The sequence below is a fragment of the Opisthocomus hoazin genome, chromosome 24 (genome assembly GCF_030867145.1).
Source record: "Opisthocomus hoazin isolate bOpiHoa1 chromosome 24, bOpiHoa1.hap1, whole genome shotgun sequence".
NCBI classification, from domain to species: Eukaryota; Metazoa; Chordata; class Aves; order Opisthocomiformes; family Opisthocomidae; genus Opisthocomus; species Opisthocomus hoazin.
Genome location: NC_134437.1, coordinates 7225089 through 7246421, shown reverse-complemented (window position 1 = coordinate 7246421; position 21333 = coordinate 7225089). Strand labels below are relative to the sequence as shown.

Sequence of the window (21333 nt, the reverse complement as noted above, 5' to 3'; positions counted from 1 at the left end):
AAAATGGGTTAATTTCATATAAAGCTCAGCTAGGCTACACACAGCGCAAAGCACGACCACAGACCCAATCCTTCAAGTTGTTTGGTGCTTTATGCCCTAAACCCTTTGGAAATTCCTTAAGATCCAGGAATTCCCCACCCAGCGTGTCCCAGCTCAGCAAACCCCCAACCATTTTGCATGTTTGAACCTTCAGCACGAGGCGCATCCCTGCTGCGCAACGCAGCGAAGCATCGGATTTGTCTGCATTACTTCCAACGTCTGCCAGGCATGTGGTTATGGTTAAGCCCATGTTGAAGTACTTTGTTGAGTCAGAAACCAGGCTGGAAAATGTCATATTTCTTTATATAAATGGACAATGCCAACCACTTGCAAAAAAAAAACAACTCCCAGATTTGTAAATTCACATTTTGCGTAATTGGGTTCCTTACACATTTCACTTTCCTCCATTTCTAATGGAGACAACTGCTTTATCTGACTTTTTGTTCTATGCCAAAAGAAAGAAAAAATTGCCTCAGAGCTATGTTTTCCTGTCGACAAAAGGTGTTCGTCCTGAAAATCACTAATTGCAGAGAAGGCAGAGACTTAGCTCTCACTGCCTCGGACCCAAGCGTCGCAGCTTTTTTTTTGGATGGAAGCGAGAGAACCCAAGGTCCAGGAAATCCCTTCCCCCCAGATGGGACCAGCTCACATCTGGGGTTTAGGCAGGTTGGCATCGCCTCCTGAAGTTGGCATCGTCCTCCTGCAGTCTCCATCTGAACACCCAGCTCCCTAGGCTGAACCACAGTGGCTTTCAGAGCCTTGGAGAAATATCTGCAGCACTTTTCAAAGACGTGGGCGAGTCTCCTAAAGAAGCAGTTTTCACACTCACGTTGCTGACTTTTCATTTTGAATCTTTGGCCGCTCGAGAGAAGGCGATTTCCTGAAGGACTGGGCCTTAGGTCTGCCAATACCAGAAGCACGTTTTCTGCCTTCTGCGTCAAGAACTGTGTTTGGTGGCCCTGAGCATGTCAGTATGTTCGCTCCCTGTCTGCTTCCACGCTGGAAACGGATACCCGTCTTGGCTCAATATCATTTTCATTTATCTTTCATGAGACAGTTGCATGTTGAACACCAAGCAACCGTTTTGTTTACAAAAGATTAACGAGACTGGTACTAATTATACATGTTTTATCTTTCCATATTTTCTTGATAAAAGCACTAATTAAGACATGCACTTATCAGTGTCAAACGGCTGTTCAACCCACCTGCAAAATGTAAGTTCTGCCTCCACCTTGTTCTCCCTGATTTTCATTTTTATTAAAAAAAACCCCACCAACCCACAATCTTTTTGTCCAGGGATTAGGAACCAGCCTGTTTCAAACCAGGCGTTACCTCTGAAGAGCCTGTCATGACTGCAATAGCTCTAACAAAATTAATATAACTCCGTTTGCATTTTTTGCAGTTAAAATTAATTCATTCAGTACGGTGCCAGAGTCTTCAAGAGGTCAGAACAGAGTCTTTTGCCTGATCCAGACCTAAATTTCAATCCTCCTGAAGTTCAGTGGACTATTTGTATTTGGCTTGTTGGCCCAGATTAATCTGTAATTTATGTTTTTAAAAAAAATATTCATTTACAACTGCTTGCAATACTAACAAGTACCCTTTAAAGCCTCCTTAGCTGCGTTTCATAAGAGTTTACCTTTACATTTACCTGTTAAATCTAAATTAAATGAACGGATGAGACAAGAATTTGAAAAATCCTCCGTAAATTTGAGCAGAGTTGCTGGTGTTAATTCATTCTTTTGTTAATTCATTCTTTTGTCCCAAGTAAGGCTGAGGAACTGGTGAAAATGACCCCCGAAGTTTTAAAAATGCTCATTGCGTCGGAAAAAAGACAGTGAAACATTATCTTCTTATCCCCCATTTCTTCACCTGAGCTCCACCTGCCCCGCTGCATCTTTATTCCGTTTCCCCCCTGAAACCAGATGCTCCCCAGCAGCGACCACGTTCAGAAGCCTCCACACCACCCCTCGCGCCGAGGCACGCCGCAGCGCGGGCTCGCGACACACCAGACGCTGCTTGTTAGCAAACAGGTGAAAGAAATCGCACGCGTGAGGCAAAGCATGAGATGTGATTTTAAACGTTGTTAAACTACAAATATGCAGAATTATGAGAAAGAACGGACTGAAACATAGCTGAGACGCTGCTGCTAACTACGCTGAGGACAGTAAGCGGGGACAAGATGAACACACACACACACAGTTCCCAGAAATACGAACCAGGGATGGACAGCAGTGAATGAAGAGAGTGAACACAGCCACAATCTACAGGCAATTCCCAAATGTTCACTTAGAAGGAAAAAACAGAACAGCTATTCACTTTATTTCTTCTAAGCAGCACAATGAATGTTTAAAAGATCCACTTCTCACCGAGTATCTGAAATTCAAATGCAACCTTTCCGCCTGTAGCTCTTCAAAAATCCTTACAAATACAAGCTGATTCCACCTATTGTAGTACTGAAATTCAGCTAAATTGTCAGCAAATGCTATTAGCTATGAAATATTTGATATCAATTCAATATAATAATTTAGGCTAAGAAGTTATCATTTGAGTATTGTATCTGAGTACAGGAAGAATTTAGAAAAAAGGCAACTGCTCAAGAAAAAAGGGATTTGGTGAGCCCGCACTACCTCCCTGCATCTTTACAGTGTTTTTTACACAAATAGAAACAGTCAGGGTGTCAGTTTGCATCCCACCTGAAAAACAAGCATTTTCTTACAGCACTGAACATGAAAAAAACAGGGCACTGGCTTAGGACAGTACTGAAGGGCAAATACCACTCCGCAGGTAACTTCCAAGCCCTCCTGAGCACCCTTTCTTCTCCTGTAGAGAGTCTGCAAAGGGAAAACGCTACACAAGCTCGTTACACAGCAATGAAACTGGCTGTAATTTCCAGGTGATAGCCTGCATGCACATGCATGCACACACATAGATATCTCTCTCCCTGTAAGCATGCCTACCCCGGCAGTATTTTGGGCTATGACAGCTTCGAGAATCCCAACTTCACTGTCACACATATTTCAGAGGCAACTCCAGGCAAAAGCAATATTCTTTCTTATTACTTTGGATTTCAGAATTGAGTAAAATGGACAGTTTTCCTGCACGGTCCATTTTCTTTCATTTATTTCAGGCACTGGCGGCATTATCACCGGTGTGAGCGTGTACTGCCAGTCAAAGAAAATACTGTTTCTAAATGCAGAGTTTGCACTTAAACCCAACCCTCCTCTCTCATTCCCTGTGTTTCATTTTCATCTGAACTTCAGTCATTATTTGGACTGCATTACAGACCACTGCAATATTTTACAGTTTTATCAAAATGTTGTCCCCATCACTTCTGCAAATCAAAAGCTCTAATTGTAAATAACAATAAAAACACAGGGCAGGAAGTTCTTTGCCTTCCATCTGCTTTTCATTAGGTTGCTCAACCCAGCCAAATCAACGGACTATCCAACAACACAAGGAGTTCTATGTTTGCAAATTCCTTCATGGCAAAGAGCTTTATGCTGCAGATACAAAATGTCCTAGATACTCGACACATCGTATTTTGATTAAAGAAAATAAAAGTTTCCGCATTGATAAGTATGCCTTATCAAGCCCAAATCTAAAACTTCACATTCATTCTAGATGAAATACCCTGCTAACGTCAAGTAAGGACAAAAGCTGCAAGTGGTTCCTTGTAGAGAAGTCTCTATTCCTTGGAAAAAGCCAATCTGATGTTTCAAACCTAGGTAAAGGGAGAAAATGAACTGATGTGGGTATTTAAGTGTATCAGAAATAGGCTGAATGTTTAAGCCATAGATCAGAAAACCCTAAATCCATGGAATATGGGTGAGGAAAAAGCAAGCTCTTCTGCATTATCCCAGCAACACACTTCCTAGCGAGGCTCTGGAGCAGCTGCTCGGAAAGCTCTAACTTCACCCTTCACAGCACCAGGGGTGCTCCAGCCCCCCCTCTGGTGCAGCTGCGTGTTAACCCAGCCCAGAAACTGAAACGCCTTCCTCCCCCCCTTCATCTTCTCACCCCTTCTGCATGCCTTTCACACATCGTTTTTTCCTCCTGGCAGACGGGTTCCTCAGGTTCTCCAACATCCCATGCAACATGCCTTCGCTACGGGAACCTCCTCCCCGCCTCTTCCTCACTCCCTCCAAGTCACAACTTCTCTAGCAACCGGGAAGAGCCTTCCAGATGCCACACAAGTACTGTTACTTCCCAAGGTGGAAAAACCAGAAAGCATCACGCCACAAAGAAACGGTATCACAAATTCTGCGTGGAAAGGGAGGGCAGGGCAGGATTACGGCACAGCTGCAACGTTGGTTCTAGCAATCCTTACACCTGAAAGCTCGTTAGCGTTCTTCTAGAGCCATCTTCTGCCTTTTAATTGCACGCGTAGAACAACAACCAGGGAAGGTCAGCAGGGACAGCCTCATGACTTGGCAATCTCTTTCAACTTATTATTTTAATCCGACTTGGGCTTTTGGTATCAACTTTATAACAAACATTTCCCAGGACCGAAAGAGGAAATCCACCCCCAGGCGTGTTGTTAAAGCCCAACAGAATCTATTAATCTATGCTGCTTCGTTACCTCTCATTAAAGCATAGCGAGAAACTACTCGCTAGCAGCTCATGACATTTCATTGCCTGAGCCATATTTAATAATAAACACTCACTCATGATCGTATCTACCAGCTTGGCCCGCATTTAGATCTAAAGTCGCCCTTGTCTGCATGCTTTCTTTAGCTGATGAGAGTACAGAGAGGTGACTGATCACGGTATTTGGAGATCAACTTCCAACAACAAAAGGCAGATCCTGGATTTCTGGACTGGCCGCCGGCTGCAGCGCGTTGAATTGCTGCTGATCTGTGACCCTGATTCCCACAAATCCAGCTGCGTGCTCTCAGGAAGAAGGAAGGCGGGCGATGCCAGGGGCTGAGAAACCATTTCCCCAAACCGTCAGCTCTCTGGAGCACGCAGATTAACGCAGTGCACTGAGAGCTCAGGGTCTTCCTGACTTTCTACCACTGAACCAACAGTTCCAAGCTGTAACACCAGATCTGATAAAATGCTTTTCCCTTAGTAAATGCCAAACTTCTGAATCACATCTATTTGTCTCAAAATATCGAGTCAGCAATCTTGCAAGATAAGGAACATCATTAAAATAAAGAAAATAGATGAAAAGAACACCAGTTAACCAGCTTTCCTTCAACTTGCCAGCTGTGTAACGTTGTAAGAAAGGTCAGCAATTTCAAACTGCTTTCTCTTGATACAGAAGATACACAGCTGTATCTTCATATATATGAATATATAGGTATTTTTTTAAAAATTGGAAGAATAAAACAAAAGCTTCACCACCAGTAAATTCTGCAGAGATCTCAGTTATGCCAGCACATCTAACTGCAATCACTTCCAGTGTATACTGGGATGACAGTGGAATCAGCTCCGAGATCTCATTTTCTATTTATTTTTCCCTTCCCCAGCAGAGCTTGGTATTAATTTGCCTGCATTACATACAATACAAACTGTCCAGCAGGCAGTAGGAAGCAGGTGGAGTCATACACCCAGAGCAGAACAAATTAGGATTCCAAGTTCTGCTGTCTCTGACCTTCTCTGCCAATCCTCAAACAGAAAGAAGCTTACAGCACCTCATTAACCTACTCCATCTAAGTCAGCATAAACATTTTTGGGTGGCCTGTATGTTCTGTGTGACAAAAACCAAACGTACAACACCACTCTCTGGACACCACGAACGGGGATGTTGCGTGGAATCACTAGCTACAGATTGCCAAAGGAATCTTAAATTCTTACAAGCTTAAAATCTTTCAAGTCATGCAGGAGATGGACATTGATACTAGCTTACAAAACACCACGGATGAAAAGACATTCAACGGTGGGAACTACTCAGAGAGAGGTAACATGTGGATGATCAACACATATAAAGCATAACACGGTATGTGTAAAGGACGATCAACGCACAGAGCATAACACGATATGCATAAAGGAGATATTAAACATGGAACACCAAAACAGACAACTCCCTTTTCTTTCACTGCATCTTAACACTTGGTATACGTACCTGGCTTTGGCACAGAATTGGTCACGGACTGAGGAACTTTGTCGTTAATTAGCTCAACGCACTCACTAGGAAAAAATCCAACCTGCAGTGAAAACAGAAAGAGAGGCAGAATATTGACTGCGGTGTTTTTAAGATCTGAACTGTTAAACCAGCAACCGTTAAACATCTTCCTCGAACTCTGCTTGCCCGATGCTCCGTAACGTTACCCAACCAGCATAAGAGTAATAATTTTTCAAAATGATGCAGCCGAAAAGTCTACAACCCAAATCATTAGTTCTGTAAGACACAGTTCTAGGTCTGGTTTCTAAGCGTGGTCCACAGGACACAGATCTTCAACTGGCGACAGAGAGGGGAGAGGACAAGTGTGCTGTACACCCTGAAACCTCCCATGGAACTCGGGAGAGAGGCAGAAGGACTTCAGCTGGGTTTCCTGCACCTGGCTGCATGTATGTAACGTGAGATTTAATGAAGACAGCAAGATGTTTCAGCTCCTAGCTTCTTAATTATCTGTACTCAAATCTCACCAACGCTTCACCTTTTTTCGCTGTCGAAATACTGTATCCACGAGCCCTTTAACGTTTTATTCCTTCAGAAAACTGAAATCAAATAGGGGTGAATACATTTGCATGTCTGTATAGTCCCATTACAGAAAAATGCATATTCTCCTACGGTAAGTTAGGAGAAGACACTCTGAATGCACAAAGCTCTCCCCTGTGTCGCAGCCTTGCTGCATGCGCTGGATCTGATGAGCGTGGGTAACAAGTGATACTCCTCAGGCATTCCAACTGAGCATGTTCAGAGGCCTTGCTACAAAAGCTCAATGTGGTTTTAGTTCAATTGAATTAAATCCAATCTCGGAACTGAGAAGGTGTTTAATAAAATATACATAGTGTAAAATGAGTTCTACATTTGTAAGAAAGAACCCAGCAACTTGACTAGAAAAACATACAAGTATTTTTAGAAGAAAGAGCATAAAGGAGCAAAATAATCTCTAGCAGCAGTCAGAACTCCTGGTGTGGCCTCTGCTATCTGCTTCTGAACACGGACAAGGCAGTGCAACCGCCGTGCCTCAGTTTCCCTACCAGCAAAGGACACGGGAGAACAGTGCCAGGTATCCACGACTGAAAGCTGCTTTGAGAGCGCAGCTGACAAATGTACTGCACGGGCTGCTTAACCCTGCAGACTTCTCTGTGCAACAGAAAGAATATTCCAGAAACAAACCCCAGAGGCAAGACTCTCCTTCGCAAATATTTCAAGATGCTTCAAAGGCAACGACCCCCCCTGTGCCGGGCTACCACACAGCAGTGCTACAGCAAAAAAATTCGACAACCATTGAAGGCAGCTTCTCCGCTGCTGCCAGCATCACTGCCAACGTGGACATCTCCGAGCGCCCAATTCACAGCAAGGTCCTGTGACTGATGACTTTCAAACGCTAATTTGCAGCGTTCCTGGACTAACCTTTAACAGCATTTTTCCCTGCGTGCCCTCTTAACTCAGAAATGCTGGAGAAACTCTCTAAACCTGCAGAAGGGTTAAAGAGGATGGGGAGGATCTTCCAGTTTTGTTTCGATAGGATGCGCCTGCAGAAATTCACACGCCACTCAAAGTTCTCCACTCAAAGGTGGGGAGAAGTGAAATTATTTCCCTCTCCTTCTTTATGGATTCGGGCTAAGATGTGACCACATAGGAGTCTTATGCTACCCAGCATCCCAACCATCTCTCACAGTGTCTTCCCTCTTACTCTCATCCCAGGTGAAAGTCAAGGCAGAGCTGAGCCTTTGGCAACATGTCTCCTTAATCTACATTTCCAGACATTTTTCTCTCACATCCCACCTCCTCCAGCACAGCTTCTGTAGGGTGACATGTAACCCAAGCAGCACGGCCCTTCTGCAACGCCCCGTCTCAGCCAGAGGCAGGATTTCCTGTCCCGCGTCAGGCAGGCGATTGGGACAGCTGAAAGCATCAAGTCACTTTGGGCAGCCAGGGTTTGGTCAAGTGCTGCCACAACGCACGGCAAAGAGCCAGCGGATGGGCCTCGAGCTCCTCTAAAGAGGAGAACTGGGCCAGGACGGCTGCCACTCACGTTAGCACAGCTATGAAATCCACTGGAGCCACACGGCAGCCAGCGCTGCGAGTCGGGCAAATCCGTTGATTTATCTTGCACAACTCCCTTTTGTCTCCAAAGAGAAAAAAATAACCTCCCTTTCCTACTCCAAGCTGATTTTCACCCAGAAACCTCCAAGCAGTGTCATGCATGGTGTGTCCAGGTAAAGGCTCCAGACTTTGAAACTATTACAAATTCCCTAAGCGAAGCAATAGTTGATAGTAATACCAGACAACTTCTCCTTCCCACACCCCCAAAACCCCGCAAGGCAACGTTCTGTCCAAGGAAGAGGACAAACTGCAATCCATCACGCTTAACGCTAAAGACTCGTAATAGGCTTTTTGTTAAGACGACAACAGCACGGGAAGAGACCTTGCAAGAGCAGTACTCTGGCTCAGGAGAGCTTCTTCTCTGATCTGTGGCTCCCTGGAATGGAGACTGGCCTGCGCATGACACTTCTGCTCAAGCGACTCGCAGAACTGAAGAACCCACCCAAAACCCAAGCTAACGTATGGCTTCACCCAACCGCTCACTCGGCTGGGTGTGACAGCTTTGCAAGGAGATGATATCCTGGAGTTCTACAATGCAGCAGTGATTTTTGTGCAGTTTATAGATAGAAAGATGTCGACTCGCACAAGAACACCAGCATGAGTACCAGCATCACACACAGGGGCCCTGCACCGGGCGGCTCACGGCTCAGCGATGCTGCTTTGCTGGGAGATGTTGAGAAACAGGTCGGTTGGTACATACACTAAAAGTACTGGTACTTAAACAATATACATTACACGGCTTTTAAATACTTCCCTATAGCTAAGGGTCGCTCTTGGATGTTTCCTGTGCAAGAGATGGACAAGACAATTTGCGAGTTAGGATAAACCTACACATCCAGTGCAAGTCCCAGCCCCATCACACAGACAACACGTTTGGGAGAGTCCATAACCGAAGCCATACAGTTTCTTTCATTCTCAAGGCTCTGAGAACTTTTTTTTAATTGCCCGCAACATCTATGCTTGAGTTGGGTACAGAAATCTCAAGCACTTGGACACCGACCTTCCATTAATCACAGTGAAAAACGGTGGATCTAAACCCAACCCAAAATCCCACGCTGTAATCAAAAGCTCGTTTGCCTTGGACAGTTAACATAAAATTTCTCCTGCTTCTGGATGCAATATATAATGCTAAACATGAATTTAGAACTGAAAGCAGACCCCAAATGGTTACGTCACTGCTTCTGGACATCCTGGAACTTTTCCCAAATAAAATGCTATACCTGTTCTCGATGTATTCTTTTTGCCATGCTCACAACCAATAATCATAACATATTTTTTAGGGAAAGAGAATTTTTCACTTGTGCTAGTGATGCCAAGCTCTCTGATGTTAACTTCATGCTAATAGTGCTGATGGCTTACATTTTCTGACTTATGTATTCTAATTTTTCTTGCAAGATCCCCAGGAGATCATCTTCAGGGTCAGAACCTATAACTTGTGCCTCATTCCCACCCACTTAAAAGACGCTGCTTTTCCTCCCATGGAAAGTTTTCCATGATTTTGTATAAACAAATGAGTTTAGTCCAAGAGTTAATCTCAACAGATGTAGCAAGGCACTATTAGAGCTTGAGCCAGGATTAAAGGATTTGGCAACGTACGAAAATTAATAGCAAGGGTAGTATATATTTAGATAAGTACAAGGTCATCTAAAGGTTAAAAAAATCACTACACACCTTAACCAAAGGAGGAAAGCACAGGCTACTGTTGTACGCAAACGTTTCTGCAACAGCTACTACATCTTTTCTCACTGCTCTGCCAGCGTCTGCTAAAACGGGAAGATACATGAGGCTTTCAGGGGAAAAGGCGAAGTAACAGTAATCATTTCCAGTGTGCAAGGAGGGAATCCAAACAAACGAGAAAGTCAGGAGGACAGGGCCAGACTCTTTCCAGGGGTGCCCAGCGACAGGACAAGGGGCAACGGGCACAAACGGAAGCAGAGGAAGCTCCAGCTGAACAGGAGGAAGAACTTCTTCCCTCTGAGGGTGACGGAGCCCTGGCCCAGGCTGCCCTGGGAGGCTGTGGAGTCTCCTTCTCTGGAGATATTCCAGCCCCGCCTGGACGCGGTGCTGTGCAGCCTGCTCTGGGTGACCCTGCTTGGGCAGGGGGTTGGACTGGGTGACCCACAGAGGCCCCTTCCAACCCCTACCATTCTGTGATTCTGTGAACATAAATGGCAAATGAAACATTGTTTGAGACACTTTGGTTTTTGGTTTTGAGTACGAGTTAAATTTAATTCAAAAATTTTTCTCTTTTAGTCTTCAATCATGAAGATCGGGGCCGATCGGGTCCGACATCGTTTTGCCCGCTCGGTTACTGCAGTCGGCACCGTTCTACCTGGCAGCGGCCATGTGGCTGAGAAGCGACGTCAGCGGGGACACGTCCACCAGGCTCTTGCACATGGCCTGGTTCTTCTGCAGGGGATATCGTTCACCGGGCAGGTGGCTGCCTCTCGCCCCGAGCTCCAAACCAACGCACGTGGACCAGAAATCCAGCTTTGGCTTCTCGGGGAAGAAGTGGTGTTTCCAAAGTGACACCAGCCACAAAAACACGCCCTGCCTTCCCAGGCCATCTTCACTAATCAGTACGCTCTACTCACATCACATGCACGTTCTGTGCTAGAAAATGATGCACGAGGAGAAAAAAGCTCTCCACTAACAGCCAGCTTTACCCCAGACCAACCCCAGGCAGAACATGTCCCTTTTGGGGAAATCCATTCAGTTTTCAATCCTGTGTTCTGGTTCAGCACGGAACATGGTTGGAAAGCAAGGGCCTGCAGTTTCACCACCACTTCAGGCTCACCCAAGCACAGGCTGATTGAAGAAAAAGTCCAGCCCCCCCCTGGTTACGCACACTCCCGCACATTGCTCTGTGTCACCTCTAGCAGCTCACTGTTGTGCAGCAGTGCGACTAATAAAGTGATACCCGAAAGGCAGAATTATTCAGAACATCAAAAGGCAGTTGTGCATCAAAAAAGGGCCTGTCCCTAATGATTCAGCCGCCTGAAACCGAGCTACTGATTGAAAAGACAAAGCAGGGAGAAAAAGAAGAGGAGAACAAAGCGGGCTGGAAGGCTGTTAGTGTGGAGGTGGCTGTAATTTAGGTAACAATCTCACAATGAAAGCAGTGACTCACTGAGGACATTTGAAAAGAAAAAGGCTTGAGGAAAAAATGTCTTTAAAATCATTTTACTTTAAGCAGCGAAAATGATAGCAAGCCTAGCGGGTTGTTTTGTTCTGCAAAGTGTCTTGCAATGCAGTCCTTAGATCAGGCGCTGGGAGAAAGGCATCTGCAACCCTACCACAGAAATCTGAAGGATAAGAAAAACGGTGATTCATTCCTGAAGGCTAGCTCTGGCTGGTGAAGATCAAATCGAACATGCTAGCAACCTGTCAGAGCTGCACTCCTGTTGATGTCTGCAGCCCTGCCTCCTGCTCATCTGCACACCAGAGAAACCCTGTATTTATTCCAGCAGAGAGGGGGACATGCGGCAAAGAACGCACTCCTGCCCAGACATACACAAGTCCCAGCTGGTTTAAATGCACAAAACCAGGGAAATTCCTTAAGTCAAGAAGTAATTTTTTTTCCCACAGTCGGCGAAACCTTGCTCTCCTCCTATCAAGACATGATTTACAATGTAAGCTGGGGTCCATTTGATAAAATCTTCCTCCTTTCCTAGCACAAAGCAAAAACCTGAGAAGTAACAGGAACAAACTGTCCAAACACCTGGCCTTTGGACCCCCTCCTTTTATCTGCCCTCAGAACCACAACGATCTGGCAAGGCAGTCTTTGCTGATTTATTTTCTTAATTAAAATGACTGGATCAACAGATTGCTATCACTTTTACAAGGGCTATTGTTCCTGAACAGGAACAGAATTGCCCGCCTATAATTAATCCTTTGAAGACTGCACAGCTTCCACTGTTCTTATATACATTATTGTAACAACGTTTTGTACCTATACACTGAAGTATTCATCAAGGACACTTCTGTACGGAGCTGTGACGCTCCTCTAGGTCTGGTGTATCAACACCAGACAGACATTTCCTTTCTCTGCATTCTCTTCTCACAGCAGCAGTTAGTAGAGTCAAAAAGCTCCGTTACAGCTGGAAACTCACAGCTTATGGGCCTTAAACTTCAAACACAGGTTAAAAAACCCTCACCCTCTTTGTACAACACTAGAATTTGCATCTCTTGGTAGCTGATGGTGTTTCATGGAAATGCAAAGCTCAGATAAATAGATTTCAAAGAAATGACAAAATCTGTCAATTCTCAGCAAAAATGCACCTCTGCAAATCAGACCCATGGGTGTGTGAAGAGACGTGTTTATGCAGTAACAACCGAGTTAGCACAGCTTAGGAAATGACTGCCTGTCAGCTGAGATGCAGCTGCTGGAACCCACCTCCGAGCTAAGCAGCTTGACTCTGCAGCCAGCAGGAGCAGGGAGTGTAGCTGTTCTGCTACCCTATCTCAGCTGACAGGCAGTAAAATAACTTCTGAAAACACACCATCTTCTGCATTTGTGCAAACACGGCCTGGGAGCTACTGAAACATATACTACAGCTGCTGCATTTCCAGTAGTGTCATTCAGCGGCCGTGATCCGATCCACGCCGTGAAAAACTCTTGCTTATAATTTAAGACTCGAGATTATTCCACCCCTAGTTTTCTGTCAAGCACAAACCTGGTGCTCTGTTTCTGCAGCTGTTCAGATCTGTTGTGTCAGGCTACTGACGGTGCACGGATACAAACCCCTTTGCAAGCGATTTGCTCGTCAACGTATCTTTATGCTGGGAAAGCACGATGGGACTGCTCTGATCTGAGAGACAGAAGACAGTGACAAACTGCAGAAGAGCTCCCTTGCTCCTTGTGCCTTTAATCACCAGCGATGCTCTTCGCATCTCGTCAGAATTTTTGTTTTATTGATTCACTTGGAAGCCAGCTGCCGCACAGCCTGACCGGTCCAGGCAGTACGAAAGCATTTCGTTACGTTTCGACAGTACGGCAAATACAGTTTTAGGGCTTCTAAGGTCAGAACAGAAGTCCCACAGGGACACACCACGGTTCAAAACTAGAAGAACAACAGTCAAGTTTGTTCAAGAAATATCAACGGGTTAATTCTAGAAATAAATTTCATTTCAGAGCAGGTATCGTATGTCCGCGCTGCTCCGGTTTTACAAAGGAGATACTATCTGAATTCCCACATCTGACATCAAGCCAACACAAGCTGTGTCGCACGTGCTCCGGCTAATCGGACAGAGATGTCATCGTGTAACTAACACTCCATTCAGATGGGATTTGTAGTGTTTGCAGATCCAGTTGCACACAGCCCTCGTATTAACGCCAGCAGAACCACAATCTGGACCTGGCACAGCAAGGTCTGCCAGGGAAAAGCTGAGGTACTTTGAGAAGTCTTTGCAGGCCAAAACACGCAAGTGTCTGGTCAACTCTGACCCTCCCCAGAGCGAGCTCCTAATTCCACCTACTCACAGACAGCAACTGCAGTATGAGAATCCCTCCCACTTGAAAGCAGCTGAAACACAAGACACCACAGCGTGAGAAGGCAGAAAGTCCGTCAGCCCAACCTTCAGCAGCTTTTGGGTTTTGTTTTCTAAACAGAGACCTTTTTTAAATTAAATTTCCTAATGAGAAAATCCAAGCTAGGGAGCAACACCTCTTTTGGAAGGAAAGTGCCATTTGGACACGAAAGTTTTGTTACCTAATTCCCAGGTATGTTTCAGATCTTTTGAAAATTCAGTGTGTATCTCTCTGCTATAACATTTAGGGAGACCAGCAACATTAACACTGCGTAACAAACGCAGACACGGAAGCACAGGTTAGCTGGGTGCCTTGGCCAACTCAGCGGCAGCGTCTCGTCGACCGGCTTCCCCCGAATCCTCTCTGCTCTGCCTGATCTCGTTTCAGGGAGTGGAAGGAATGGGATGATTTGAGTAGCAGTGTCAGCTGCCTTGGAGGGGGTGCAGCAGAAGCTTCCACTAACATCAGGCCAGCTGTCGATCAAAGGGTCGCGGCTACCCCTAACTCGCACAGCTAGGTCGGGAGATAACTTCCTACGAAGACCACGTGTCTGCTCTAGCCCACGTCCATGCAGAAGGAGGAAGCCCTCTTACACCAACACAGGGACGCTCTTACATCCACGAGTAATCCTCTGCAGGCACAGCAGCCCGACAAACACGCTGCTGAGCCTCCTGACTTTAAGTTGTGCTGTCATGCCTGATGCTTGGGCCTACCTGAAAGCCATGTTTGCCTCTCCACCACGTGGTCAGCTCCTTCGGCGGCATATCGATAACGGACACGATGTCTCCCACCTGCAAAAGATGGGCAACGTCAGTCACGGCTCGCAGAGCGGCTAGGAGGAAAGCACAGTTCAAATAACCACATTCTTCAGCGCTGCAAGGAACCGCACAACTTGTCAGCAACCGCGCCAGCGCCAGTGTGGAGACATCTGCCTCTGAACAAATTAAACCGTGAGGTTCAAGAGTGACTGCGTTATACAGCGTACGGGACACAGCTGCTCATAAGGAAACCATTCTGAGGAGCAGCAGGCTCAGAAGAGCTCCGATTAAACTGCAGACATAAGCAGTGACAGCGTGAAACTCTTTGGAAAATATTCCTGAGTAGCTGAACTCCTTTTTATTACATGCCCTATACACGTGTATGTAAGCATCAACACATCGACACTTCCTTCCACAGCAGAAAGCTACTCCCTTCGTGGTTCACAGACCGAGACAGGCTTTTCTTCTTTAGGAAATGAACAGAGGAGGGGTGGGGCGGTGTCACGGCGTCAGGAAGGAAAATGACCAAGGAGGCCAAACAGGTCTTCTGAAGCTTTGCTCGCTCCCGTAAAAACCGTAACACTGCAACAGCTCAAATCAGTATAATCAATACTAAATTTGGCTTGATGGGAACCAAGATCTGTGTGGCCTCTACAGCAGAAAATGAGATAGGCCAGGGCAGAAGGGGGAGAATCCTATATAACAACTGCAACTACATATAGCAAAAATTGTTCACGGTAACGCCCAGCTTTTACCCGATGTTTTACGCCGATGGATCTCAAAGCGCTTTACAAAGAAGGTAACACACCCCTATTTTTCAGACAGGGATAACTGAGACAGGGAAGTGCAGTGATTTCCTCAGGGGAACAGCAAACCAACAGCAAAGCAAATTTCCATGAAGGAAACTGCTGTCACCACAACGAGCAGAGAAGCCAGGTAGTCTCCTCGGTATCGGGGAGCAAATGCCAGCCAGCTACTTGTGCAACCGCTTCTTCGAAATTAACCACAGCCTAAGCATAAAGAGATCGTTTGCGTTAGGGCACGGAACGCAGCATGGCAAAACAGCTGATCGTATTCCACTTCTGCTCTGCCAAGGTTTCTCACTCGCAAAGCCACACGTGCCTTGGTTTCCCCGCTCGTACGCTGTGCCTCACAGCCACTTGTTGGACTGCGTGCCAGTTGCAAGGCCAAGTTACGGCCTGCTGGCTCCGAGCTGTAAGATTTACGAGCAGGGAGTGCCATCTCAGTGCTTTTATTAATACCGAGGCGCTGACAAACCGTCTGCATCCTGTACTGCGTGCATTTGAACTCGGCAGATGATACGTGCACACGTCTTTGTGATTAGTGCGGTTCTTCGGCGTACACTAATAATTGCCCTGGTTTTGAATATGAACAAAACCCTGGCAGCACTGGACTCTCACTATTATTTCTACTTCCTGCGCTGCGTGCTAAGAATGTGATCACAAAAGCTCCTTCAGGCACGAACTGTTTTTCTTCACACTTTTTTGTGTAACACTGGGAACACCCCGTTGCTAGTACCGCTGCACACAAACCATCAGAGCATAAAACACCGCTTTCTGGGTGGGACAGACAACAGCCAGATACCTGAAGACCTCCAGGGTCCTTGCCCCACAGCAGCTCCTACTCTGCATCAACTAAGACTTTCAGAACAGTTTTAGATTATAACCTGTAATACATCCTTTAACTACTAAATTCTTGCCAGTCTGGTTCTTTGCTTTTCATGGGATCAGAAGATCTTAAAAACGGTTTTAGACACCGGCTTGCTAACAGAACACAGGCTGTGCAAAGTGGCCAATGACTAATTAAACTGGCATGTGTCCACAGACACAGATATGTGGCCAGTCTCCCTCAACAGACACAAACGTACTTTTAATACACTGTAAGGCACGAACTCCGCAGGGTCTGCGGCTGCTGAGGGACCAGGCTGGGGTACTCGGCAGTGCCTGTTTAATCAGAAGATGCTAATGCCAAGTAAAGCTGTATTTTAACGATGACTGAACTCCTCCCTGTATCTCACCCATTGCAAATCGAATATTTAAATGAATCTTCTAAGCTTCACCTCACAAAACATTCTGAAAGTGTCTAAATATATTCCTGATGTGCACACACACACAGACACACACATATTACGCTCTTCTGCATATGACAACGAGGAATGTAAGCTCTTTTAATTATTTACCTCAAAGGACAGTTCGTCTGCTGCCTGAGCAATATATCTCTTAATAACATGGGCAGCAGCAATAGCGGGAACATTAATCGATGATTCCTCATGGACTAGCAGGTGATTCCCCTTGTTATCAATCTGAAATAAAGAGCACAGGAGACTGTGAGGCAACTGAGGACAGGCACGGAGGCATTTTCTTGGTGCTCACACGTGGCAGAGACTTGGAGCTGATCCACAGCGACAGCACAGCCTGGGGGCCCCCCGAGGAGAGCGGCACCGAGAGACAGTCAGAAAGCAAGAGGGACAACGATTCCTACAGAGTATTTCAGAAGGTCGTACGTCCCCATCCCGCTAATGAGAAAAACGCTGTATTTGTGCATCTTTGTGTACAAACACTAACACGCCAGTGAATCTTTACACCTCCCTTTGACACCAAATCGTACTGTTTTCCCTGCAGTACTGAAAATGGCAATACAGAAGTGACTACAAAAATTCTCTGCAAAGTGGAATTAATGCTGGAGAAGAGGCACTGAGGTAAGCAGGAAATGCTGTCAAACCGAAAACTAGAGTTGCTTTCAGCTTTGTCCAACCCTTTTATCTCTTTTTGAAGAAAACATGGCTCCCATCCACTGCTGCGCAATCATCAGTCTACTTTCAAAATTCCTAGATTTTTGTGCTTGTGTAAAATTTTGTAGGATTCTCAGCTAATCAGAAAGGTTATTCTGTATTGCACGTGCAATAGGTCTGCTGTAACCTCCAGGTCCACTGTTTTGCTGCAAATTCTACAGTTTCATTTTTCTCTGTAGCTTCCTTCCTCCTTTCGTGCTGAGGTTTCCAAGATCTTCCTCATCCCACAGGATTTCATGGTGAGGAGGATATCAGCGGGGAAAATTGCAGGAAAACGCACTCAATCCTTATCATGATCATTTAAAAATGAACTGCAAGTCTAATAATAGCTGTTTCTATTCCTGGCGTGCAGCAACATCCTCAGGCAATGGAAAGACACACAGATCTCTACCCAAACTAATCAGCACTGCTGACACAGACAGGTGGCCTCCATCACTTGGCCCCGGTCTTTCCTGCACTCCTTGCCCAATAAAGTCTATTGTTTAAGATGGCAGAAAGATGATTAACAGAGAAACTAAAGCTGCAGCTGCAATTCTCAACCTACAAACAGTGCCACTGCAAGCACAACGCAGGCTCTGTGGAGCAGTTTAACCACCAGCGGTGGCAAACAGGAGCAGATATTGACTGTTTCTGCAGCTATCGCATGGAAAAATAATAGAAAAAGAGAGCAGACAAACACCATAACTGAGACAGCTCCAATAGTTCTAGCAACTTGCCACGCTTGCAGTCTTGCCTTGCCAAAAAGGAGCGTAGAATGTGTGTGCCTTCTGCAGCCTATTACTCAGAGACTTCAGCCACAAACAGGACTTTATTGACCCAATCACTGCTTCACTCGCCTGCCACCTGCTTTTATTTGTGAATATCTGCAGAATAATATGTCGTTGGGGGACAATATCCAAGCAAGGGAGGAAAAAATCTCCTATATTCTTACCACGGGGTCTGACTCTGTTCTATACCTTCTGTGGCCACCTACGTGCTGGGAACAGGGGCATACAGCTTTTTGGATAGCATTTCAGGGACACCAACAGGTCTGGGAGGATTACACCTCTTTCTGGAAAGGCAGGAGCGTGCATTTGTGGCTTGCTCTGCTGCTAAGGTCAGGAAGGAAAGAACAACCCAAGCTTCATACCATACCTCCATCCATGTGAGAGCAGGCCCACAGTTTATCTTGTTGCCTGCGATGGCTGAGAGACGTGACAGGTAAGCCATCAGCATCTGGGTGACAAGCTGGAACAGAAAGAAACAGCCATACAGTTGTTCTACTAACACACCATAGGTTTGGAGAGGCTTCTTCAGGCCTGGAGAGATGATAAATTACCCATTGGCACAGGCAAGCGTTATAGAAATACATTCCCTTTTGCAAGGAAGTCTGTCATCTGAAGGACAGCAAACTACACACAGTCCTACAATGATTACACAAAAAATGTGCAAAGCTGCAGCTCCCTGTGAAACTAATAATGTCATTTTTATACGACGTACATTGTTGTCATTTCCCTTTTCAAGATACCTTAAATCTAAAGCCTTCCTCTCACCATCAGTTTCACAGACCAACAAATCATTTGTATTCTGGCCATCAAACACCTCCAAGAACCATTTAGTGAAACCAAACACCGGCTGCCACCACTCCCTTGCAAACCCTTCAGAAGGTGGCAACTCCGACTGCCCCCTTGGCAAAAGAGCAGCATTTCAAATAGCAGAGGAGGGTTTTAAAACACACATAGCAATGTCCCTTCTACAACAGCCAACTTGCTTTTGCTAAAGAGAAGCTTGTGGGGTCTTTCCAAAGCTTGACACTGACAGTGTTGTAAAGCTCTATTGCAGCCTAGAGTTTGTAGGACTGTTTAAACCGTTGTTCTCCTCCAACACCTGCTCAAATGTGGCCAATGCAAAACAAAAAGTCTGGTACAAGACACCACACAGCTGCAGAATTACACTTCACAGAGCAGCAGAGCTGTTCAACATCCTTACATCTTCTGTGCTTACAGACACAACGCAGGTTTTCAGGCTCATGCTATACGGTACGCATTAAAGCAGTTGTACAAATAAAGATGTAAGAGAGAGAATGCCTAAATATAATTTAGAAAAATAAACTCAGGAATTCACTGTCCTGAATATTACTACTTCTGCTGACTTCAGAGACTAGAAGTTTTAAATTCTCTTCAGAAATAACCTGCATGACACCAAAGCAACTAATTGAGTCTCTGATGAGCAATGGGACTGCAACCTCCTATATCCAATGGCAAAAGCCCTGTAGACTGCAGTGGGCTCCTGACTTCAGCCACTGCGTGTTGCTGAAAAGCAATCAATCCTCGCCCAGTCGGCACCGAAACAACACCGATTCTGATTTATAGATCCTGGATAGAATCTGCTTTGAACACTTATAACAGCCTCAACTTCCTCCTTTCCCTTTTTGTGGGCAGGCAACATTGGCTTTCCAACACAGCGTGTCAAGATTTCTCCGTACTTGTGCTTGATGGCAGGGGGCAAACATACAACTCCAGGTCCCAGGGATAAGCGACCTGAGAAATGAAGCAATGGGCACTGCTCGTCACCGCGACACGCGCTCTTCCCGCAGACTGAGGCCAGCTTTGTTCTGCTCTACCGGCTCAAATAAGCTCTGTGGCTACACATGACACTGCCTCCCTCTCCACATCTTCCGAAATGATGCAGCCAAGATGCACCTGCTGCTTCCCAGGAGGTTATTTTGGACAGGAATAAATCTCCAAATTATCAACAAGCACGAAGCCGAAGGAAGCCCAGCACACCGTAATCCAGGTGAAGACAGTAAGACAAGAAATGAAAAATACCTCATATTCATTTAGGAAACCCCCACTCCTTAAGCTTTTTAAAGACTATCTAAATAATGCACTAATGTAAATACTCTTAAAAATAATTTTCAGTTTATAAATACAAGCCTAGCATTCCAAACTGTATTAATCTTGCAGTGCTGCAGCCCTAGCACAGCATGATTTCCTAGGAATGTTAAGTTGCTGACATGAAGTCAGGAAACATCCACATCGTTGAAAAAGTTTCCAAAGACGTAACAAAATTCTCATCTAAGGTACCAAGAGGACAGCTTCTTTCTTGACACTCTCCATAACCTTTCCACATTGAGCAGCACATTCATTCATATGAACTTGCAGGGCATTTCCCTTTAGATGACTGAAATTTAGGGCAGAAAACACCTACCGGTCTTCTCACTGCTAATCAATTGCCAAAGCTAACCCAGGCCACACTAAAATTACTTTGTATGTACTTGAGAACATCTCTTCTAACCCCTTGCTGGTGACTGTGCTCGAAATGTTTCCAGAGCTGATAATTTACCTCCGGACTGTCCTTCAGGGCATCGGAGCGGGGTAGCTCTGAGAGCTGGGAGAAGCGCCGGTCATAAATACATAGGTGAAGATGTTTATCGAGCACTCGGAAATCTTCATAACTCCGCTTCACGATCCAGCTCCTCCCCTGCGGAGACAGAAGAGAGAATCACACTTCTGTAAGCGCCTCACCAGCTGGGGTTAGCTGAAGAAAATGAAAATTTGTGCAGAAAAAACAGACAGATCTGGCCATCCTTCTTCTCAAAACATCTGAAAGTGATCAAAGTGCCTTAGCAATATTTTCATGTTTTAATTTGTAGACAACCTTTCATGCCCAAACCAGCTGCTGGTGCTCCTGTTTTCATTATTTAACAGTGGGTTTGGATGTGGGCCAGCACGACGAGACCTATCCAAAGCTTTTAACTTCCACCTGTCTTACAAGGATGTTGTAGCATTTTCATACACAAGGTGTCTTTGCACCAATGTAAATTACAAAACAGTTGTATAAATAGCATGAAATTAGATTCTACACAGATAGACGAATATACAATTGGGATCTGAAGGCAGAACTGAAGCTTGCAAAATTCGTCAGATGCCCCAGGCAAATCTTCAGCTGAATTAAAAAAAAACAATCTATGATGAATAACACTAGCTGA

At 45.4% G+C, this 21333-nt stretch overlaps 1 protein-coding gene across 8 annotated transcripts in view; it reads right to left on the bottom strand.

Moving 5' to 3' along the window:
* The window catches only part of ARHGAP32 (Rho GTPase activating protein 32), a 275382-nt gene that overhangs the window by 84578 nt on the left and 169471 nt on the right, over nt 1–21333 (bottom strand). For all 8 annotated transcript variants that reach the window (XM_075442313.1, XM_075442318.1, XM_075442319.1 and 5 more), the window contains 5 exons: nt 20688–20825; nt 18498–18590; nt 16752–16874; nt 14507–14584; nt 6110–6191 (listed from right to left, as the gene is read on the bottom strand). In XM_075442313.1, the coding sequence (XP_075298428.1) occupies nt 6110–6191; nt 14507–14584; nt 16752–16874; nt 18498–18590; nt 20688–20825 (514 nt within the window). The remainder of the gene's footprint in view (nt 1–6109; nt 6192–14506; nt 14585–16751; nt 16875–18497; nt 18591–20687; nt 20826–21333) is intronic.